General features: G+C 28.0%; 2 protein-coding genes and 1 pseudogene across 2 annotated transcripts in view; all 3 read right to left on the reverse strand.

Moving 5' to 3' along the window:
* LOC115245054 (odorant receptor Or2-like) overlaps positions 1–594 on the reverse strand; it is a 7,899-nt gene extending 7,305 nt beyond the window's left edge. Inside the window, exon 1 of the mRNA XM_029823131.1 lies at positions 448–594. Coding sequence (XP_029678991.1) covers positions 448–594 — 147 coding nt within the window. The remainder of the gene's footprint in view (positions 1–447) is intronic.
* Positions 595–3,230: 2,636 nt separating this feature from the next.
* LOC115244988 (odorant receptor 22c-like) lies at positions 3,231–6,132 on the reverse strand (the record flags this gene model as incomplete). The annotated part of the gene is made up of 5 exons (XM_029823034.1): positions 6,125–6,132; positions 5,507–5,827; positions 4,780–4,935; positions 4,084–4,285; positions 3,231–3,419 (listed from the first exon to the last, which is right to left on the reverse strand). Coding segments are annotated over exons 1-5 (876 nt in total), but the record flags the coding sequence as incomplete, so codon positions are not given.
* Positions 6,046–8,591, reverse strand: part of LOC115245016 — a 2,822-nt pseudogene continuing 276 nt past the window's right edge.

The raw sequence follows: 8,591 nt of genomic DNA on the forward strand, positions 1-8,591 counted from the left end.
TATATCTATTCTATATTTTTGTAAAAAACAGAATATTTTTTTCTTATAAAATATTGTCTCCTTACTTTATAAATTATTAATTTAATACAATTTTTATAGTTACGTCTTTAAGCATGGCAAATAAATGGTTACCACAACAAAAAGCAGTAAAAAATCAAGGAGTTGCAAGGAGATGATAGGAATGATACTTGCCGATGCTGATTGGAATCATGAATATCATGATATGTACTAATATTAAATTTATATATCACCAAGGCATAAAAAAAATGAAGAGAAATATTTGCATTTTTGTAAACAATTTATTTCATAAAAGAGAGAAAGATTTAACTATAAGTTATTTAACTGTTACGAGATAAAAAGATTATTGCACATACATCTCTTAAGTGACAAATTATTAATACAGTATTAACTAAAATTAAGAATTATTGAGATAACAATTACATTTACCTGATAAATTTGTCGAATTTCGTTTGTATTCGTTACTTCATCCTTGTTTCGCGGTTTGCACGGTTCTTTCAATAACGCTTGTATTAAATCGATAATTGCACTTCGACGTATTATGACGATAGTCGCTTTACAACAAACAGCGATCATACTCACGAACAATAAAGAATTGGCAACGAAATCATCGATATTATTGATAACAACAACAATGTCCATGAATTGGGTTAATGTTAAAAAGTATTGCAAGATTAGTACAATAAAAGTAAATGCATTATAGAACAGTTTAGCGCCAGTCGATGACCATTCGATAGGCTGCCATATACCACCAATGGTATACATTAAAAAATTTAGAGAAAGTATTTGCATCTTTATAATATTATAAATAAGACTTATCTTATAAAAGAGAGATTTAAAACTTATTAAATTTTAATGCAACGTATGTGACATGTGTAAATGCAAATAATATGAGTAAAGTATAAATATTAGTCACGCACTTTTTCGCTTTGCACAGAATAGAGGCACAAACGTAATTTATTTCGCTATCGGAAAGATAATTAAATTATAACTATGTATAGTCGAGCATGTCTTGCGGGAGACTATGTATGACTCTACCTGCTTGCTTCGGCTTTTAGATTCTAAAACCGTCAATTAAAGTAACTAGCAACCCAGTATAAAGTCGTTTATTACAGTGTATGTTATTTTCAGCTTATATGAATACTGCAGTCACAGTCGCTTTATTTGCAACGATCGAAGGTTGTTGTTCTTTGCAATCAAACATATTGTCATATTCTCATCGAATAAAATATTTGTACATTTTCATGTTGTCGGCAGCAAGCAAATAGAAAACTATATATTTCTGCACATGCTTGACTTAATTATGTAAAAGTACAAAACGACGAGGGATAAAATGTACATGTATATCATACATTTAAATGTTTCCCAAGTTAAATGCTTATACATCTACTTGCTAAGTATGATGAGGGTGCCGCAAAATTATGTAGCAACTCTAATATATTTTTACAGATTATATCGCAGATATACTATTGGAAAAGTGATATCTTCCTTTTTTAAATAATGTTCAAATCAAAATCATTGTTTATATATATATCGGATAAAACTATTGCATTGTTTTATGGTTACGTATTTCTACTCAATATATGTATATGTGTGTACGGATGTATGTGTACACATGTATAAATATTTGTAGATGTTTGCATCTTGCAATCCTGCGGTACTTTTTATATATCAATTTTATATTACGATATCTGTTTTGTATAGTTGCTTTTTGCCCGACTGTGTGTGTTTCTATTCTCAAGAATAAATTTCGGCAGTCATCATCAGTATTTCCGTATGTGTATTTATGTACGAATTCTATATACATGCATCATGGTTTCGGCTTCCGTGGAATTCATGTTTGCATATTTTGTCTCACGCTCTTGCTTTATACCAATCACATCTAAATAACTCATTCTTCGCGAATCCTTCAACACCGTCTCTGGTTTACGTTAAAAGCGACAAACATATTCGAACGCATTTTATTATTTATTTCCTCGAAGAGAAGAGAATCTGAAAGTGAACGCATCGGATTTTTCTTTTTTTCGTGGAACTTATATTTTTCGCATCATCTGCATCCATTTGACGCTTCAAAGCTTGATAGCCGCATCTCTGACTTGACGTCATTTCCGGTATCTCTTCTAACTTGCCGCCACATTCATGATTCGTGAATCAGGATCGTGGATCTCGTGTACGGAACATTTAATTATATCATCAAGAGTAATATCGTATGTACAGGTAAAAATATATATGTTAATTGAAAAATACGTAAATGAGAGGGGAATGATATTGAAATAAATGAGAAGTTACGTTAAATTTAAAAACTATAGCTATATATATTGCATTGCACAAATATTTCTTGCATTTACGTTCCCTTCTTATGCCTATAATTCCAATTCTTTTCTTATATCTTTGATCTTTATCGCTTATGTTTTATCTCTCACAGATAAGTTTAATGTCATTTATTACGTAAAATATCACTGTACATTTGCAAAATTATTAAATCGCATTTTCTGTTTTCTCTCTATGTATATGAATGTGCGTGTATATGTGTGTGTGTGTGTGTGTGTGTGTGTGTGTGTGTGTGGTGCGTATCTTTATTTAAACCATTTGAATAAATAAGAAGGAAAATAAACATTTGGCAAGTACATTGGTTAGCTGGTTAGCCGAATTTTTCATCAGTTAAATGCATATTTGTATACTGTAATGTGTATTATATTATTGTTGTGTTTTACTACAAAGTAAATAGTTTTTATTCTCGATAGTAAACATAAACAGTAAACTCGATAGTAAATCAACAAATTTCATTATTCAAAATAAAAAGAGGCAAACAGAGATGATAACTTTAGATACTAAAGGTGCCAATATTCTTACAGATTCGCGCGCGCGTTAATAAAAAATATATAAGATTGAGATAAAAATATATATTGTCAAAGAAATTTTAACATTTGAAGTCAGTGACTTGCTACAGAAGCTATACTACGCATTTTCGATTACTTTTATATCTTACGACTGCAACACGTTAAATACCGAGTACGAAGTTTTCAAAATCTGAAAAAATTGAAGGAAAAATAAAAAATTGTAATACTTACTAAAAACTCGAGGATTCTAAACCGTGTTTTAGACAGTAGACGAAATGCATCAATACAATATATACAAATGTTTACAATATATTTTTAATTTACTTATTTAATTAATTTAATTATATTTTTCATTGTATCAAGCATTTCTTTTATTTCAAATATAAATATAATAGAGACACTAACGTTGCTATAAGATTGGAGAGATAAAGTTATCAAGAAACTGCTAGTAAACTTTATAGGGATAGTACCGCGTATCATAATTATCAGCAGATCTTTCTTTTCGCCGACTGATAACAGAGGCCAGTCCATATGATATATCGCATCTCCTACATTTTGACTCTGTGTCAAATATCAAAAATAAAATAATTATTTCGAGACAATATCACAATAATTTATTAACAGCTCTGCATACTTTGAAAATACTTCTGCACTTATACAGTATGCAGTAGGCAATATGTTACCTAGAAAAATTAATTATAAATTAAAGATTGTTAATTAATTATTAATTAATTACAAATTACAATAAAATTTGATAAAAAGATTCCTACACTAAGCACAAATATTTTTATTATGTAACGCAGAGATTTTATATCAATATTTTTGCTCGACTATCAGGTGTGTGTCCGAGAGACATTTTATTTTTATTCACACCCTCAATGCTCTATTGATTTTAATATATGATTCTTATGTAATCGTTAAAATAGTTGGGCTCAATATTATTCTATCGATTCTAGTTATATATATTCAAATTATATAATATATAATAACAATTTAACATTTATAATGTTCTTTATCACTGCATGATGGGATGAAAGGAATTGCTTTGAGAGCTAATATAATCTCAATCGATGATAGACAAAATGGCATTTTAACAATATTTGAATTTTTAAGAATTAGAATCGTTTTTATATTTATTTCATTGCACACGAAGAATATGTATATTAATATGTGTGTATATATGTATTTGTTAAGATAAATTGTAGAATATAAAATAATCACTTACCTTAAGTATGACTTCGTTTCCAGACCAGCAATAAATGTAAATTTGTATAAACATACAGAAAGTGTACACCATGAAAGTAGCACCTTTGAATTCCATAATATGTGCTGACATATAATATACAGTTGTACATAATACCAATATACTGCTGAAGAATTGAACAAATAGCACCTGATTGAATATAATATTTACCGTTTTGGCATATCTATAATTAGAAGAATGTTATGTTAGAGTGCTAAAAAAAGAGAATACTTATAATAACAGACAGTCATTTCACATATTTTATTTCATATAAATTATACTATACTTATATTATAATTTTCCAAGAATATTGAGAAAGAACAATCTCTAACATTTTTTACTTTTTGAAACAAGATTTGCATGATTCTAAATAAAATCTGATTTTCTTTAAAAACAAAGCACATATTTCGACATGGAGCAAATGATTATATCGGTTTAGAAACTTTTTTTTTGAGTTTTTAACAATCATCTTTAAACTAATGAATGCATTATAGTTACATTACACATTTTGATTATAAATAACTTTCTATTATAAATATTAATTATTATTGTTGTAAACAGTAGCTATTTATATAGATATGACAGATTAATATGTTTAAAGATATAATATAAAAATATAATATAATAGAACATGAGTTAAATTTACATAAAATAAGAATTTGTTTTTATATGACTAACTTGTAAATGCTGAGATGATGATGTATGTATTCCGATATTATTAGTCTTCCGTTATCTGGCGGAACAGACGAGTATTCCAGACATTTAATTGTTTTGTTAGCTATTAATTTGCGAAGACGACTTTCGAAAATTTCAAACTGGGCGCACGTTTGTAAAAATAAGATATTTTATATAAAGTCTTATACTTTTAAGCATTATTTATTTGTGAGAGATAAAAAGACAAAATGCGATACAGTTTTTGAAATATATTTCGAACTATTTTGTTTTTTTATGTAATATCTATTCTATATTTTTATAAAAAACAGAATATTATTTTCTTAGAAAATATTGTCCTTTTTCTTTATATATTATTAATTTGCAATTTTTATAGTTACGTCTTCAAGCATAATAATTAAATGATTACCACAACAAAAAGCAGCAAAATGTCAAGGAGTCGTAGGGAGATGATGGGAATGATAGTTGCCGATGCTGATTGGAATCATGAATATCCGAAATGGTATGTACTAATATTAAACTTATATACCGCAAATGCATCAACAAAAATTAGGAAAAATATTTGCATTTTTGTAAACAATTTATTTTATAAAAGCGAGGTAGAGAGATTGAACTATAAGTTATTTAACTATTTCGAGAAAAAGAAATTATAGTACATACATCTTTTAAATGACAAACAATTAATACAGTATTAACTAAAATTGAGAATCATTGAGATAACAATTACATTTACCTGATAAACTTGTCAAATTTCGTTTGTATCATTACTTCATCCTTCTCTCGCGGTTTACACGGTTCTTTCAACAACGCTTGTATTAAATCGATAATTGCACTTCGACGTATTATGACGATAGTCGCTTTACAACAAACAGCGACCATAGTCACGAACATTAAAGAATCGGCGACGAAATCATCGATATTATTGACAACAAAAACGATGTCCATGAATTGGGTTAATGTTAAAGAATATTCCAAAACTAGTACAATAAAAGTAAATACATTATATAACAGTTTAACGCCAGTCGATGACCATTCGATAGGCTGCCATATACCACTAATGGTATACATTAAAAAATTTAGAGAAAGTATTTGCATCTTTATAATATTATAAATAACACTTATCTTTCCTTTAACACTGTCTTTGGTTTACGTTAAAAGCGGCAAACATACTCAAACGCATTTTATTATTTATTTCCTCGAAGAGGAGAGAATCCGAGATTGAATACATCGGAATTTTTTTTTTTTTCGTGGGACTTATATTTCTCGCGTCATCTGCATCCACTTTGACGCTTCGAAGCTTGATAGCCGCATCTCTGACTTGACGTCATTACTGGTATCTCTTCTAACTTACCGCCACATTTACGATTCGTGAATGAGGACTGCAGATCTCGTGTCCGGAACATATTTAATTATATCATCAAAAGTAATATCGTATGTACAGTTAAAAATATGTATGTTAATTAAAAAAATACATACATGAGATGGGAATAAATGGGAAGTTACGTTCAATTTAAAAATTATAGCTATATATATTGCATCGCACAAATATTTCTTGCATTTACGTTCCTTGCCTATAATTCCAATTCTTTTCTTGTATCTTCGATCTTTATCGCTTATGTTTTATCTCTCATAGATAAGTTTAATGTCATTTATTACGTAAAATATTACTCTGCACACTGCAAAATTATTAATTCGCATTTTCTGCTCTCTAATATGTGTGTGTGTTTGTGTGTGTGTGCGTATTTATTATTTAAACTATTTGAATAAATAGGAAAGAGAATACACATTTGGCAAGGATATTGGTTAGCTTGGGTGACGAATTTTTCATCAATTAAATGCATATTTGTATACTTTAATGTGTATTATATTTTTGTTGCGTTTTGCTGCAGAGTAAATAGTTTTTATTCTCGATAGTAAACATAAACAGTAAATTGTATAGTAAATCAACAAATTTCATCATTCAAAATAAAAAGAGGCGAACGGAGATGATAACGTTAAATACTGAAGGCGCTGATATTCTTACAAATCCGCGCGCGCGTTAATAAAAAATATATAAGATTGAGGTAAAAATATATATTGTCAAAGAAATTTTAACATCTTCAGTTAGTGACTTACTACAGAAGCTATAATACTACGCATTTTCGATTACTTTAATGTATCTTACGACTGCATCAGGTTAAATACCGAGTACGAAGTTTTCAAAATCTGAAAAATTGAAGGAAAGATAAAAGATTGTAACACTTACTAAGAACTCGAGGATTCTAAACCGTGTTTAAGACAGTAGACGAAATGCATCAATACAATATATACAAATGTTTACAATATATTTTTAATTTCATTATTTAATTAATTTAATTATATTTTTCATTGTATCAAGCATTTCTTTTATTTCAAATATAAATATAATAGAGACACTAACGTTGCTATAAGATTGGAGAGATAAAGTTATCAAGAAACTGCTAGTAAACTTTATAGGGATAGTACCGCGTATCATAATTATCAGCAGATCTTTCTTCTCGTTGACTGATAACAGAGACCAGTCCATATGATATATCGCATCTCCTACATTTTGACTCTGCGTCAAATATCAAAAATAAAATAATTATTTTGAGACAATATCACATTAATTTATTAACAGCTCTGCATATTTTGAAAATATTTCTGCACTTATACCGTATGCAGTAGGCAATATATTACCTAGAAAAATTAATTATAAATTAATGATTGTTAATTAATTATTAATTAATTACAAATTACAATAAAATTTGATAAACAGATTTCTACACTAAGCACAAATATTTTTATTATGTAACGCAGAGTTTTTATATCAATATTTTTGCTCGATAATCAGGTATGTGTCCCAGAGAAATATTTTATTCACACCCTCGATGCTCTATTGATTTTTATTACATGACTCATGTCTAATCGTTAAAATAGTTAGGCTCAATATTGTTCTATCGATTTTAGTTATATATATCCAAATTATATAATATGTAATAACAATTTAGCATTTATAATGTTCTTTATCACCGCATGATGGGATGATAGGAATCGCTCTGAGAACGAATATAATCTGAATCGATGATAGACAAGATGAATTTTGGCATTTTAACAATATTTGAATTTTTAAAAATTATAATTGTTTTTATATTTATTTTATTGCGCACGAAGAATATGTATATTAATATGTGTGTATATATGTATTTGTTAAGATAAATTGTAGAATATAAAATAATCACTTACCTTAAGTATGACTTCATTTCCGGACCAGCAATAAATGTAAATTTGTACAAACATACAGAAAGTGTACACTATCAAAGTAGCACTTTCGAATTCCATAATATGTATTGACAGATAATATACAGTTGTACATAATACCAATATACTGCCAAAGAATTGAACAAAGAGCACCTGATTGAATATAATATTTACCGTTTTGGCATATCTGTAATCAGAGGAATGTTATGTCAGAGTGCTAAAAAAAAGAGAGTACTTATAATAACAGACAGTCATTTCACATATTTTATTTCATATAAATTATACTATACTTATACTATAATTTTCCAAGAATATTGAGAAAGAACAATCTCTAACATTTTTTACTTTTTGAAACAAGATTTGCATGATTCTAAATAAAATCTGATTTTCTTTAAAAACAAAGCACATATTTCGACATGGAGCAAATGATTATATCGGTTTAGAAACTTTTTTTTTGAGTTTTTAACAATCATCTTTAAACTAATGAATGTATTATAGTTACGCTATACATTTTGATTATAAATAATTTTCTATTATAAATTAATTTATTATTATTGTTG

The sequence above is a fragment of the Formica exsecta genome, unplaced genomic scaffold, assembly GCF_003651465.1.
Source record: "Formica exsecta isolate Colony F162 unplaced genomic scaffold, ASM365146v1 scaffold90, whole genome shotgun sequence".
Classification (NCBI taxonomy): Eukaryota; Metazoa; Arthropoda; class Insecta; order Hymenoptera; family Formicidae; genus Formica; species Formica exsecta.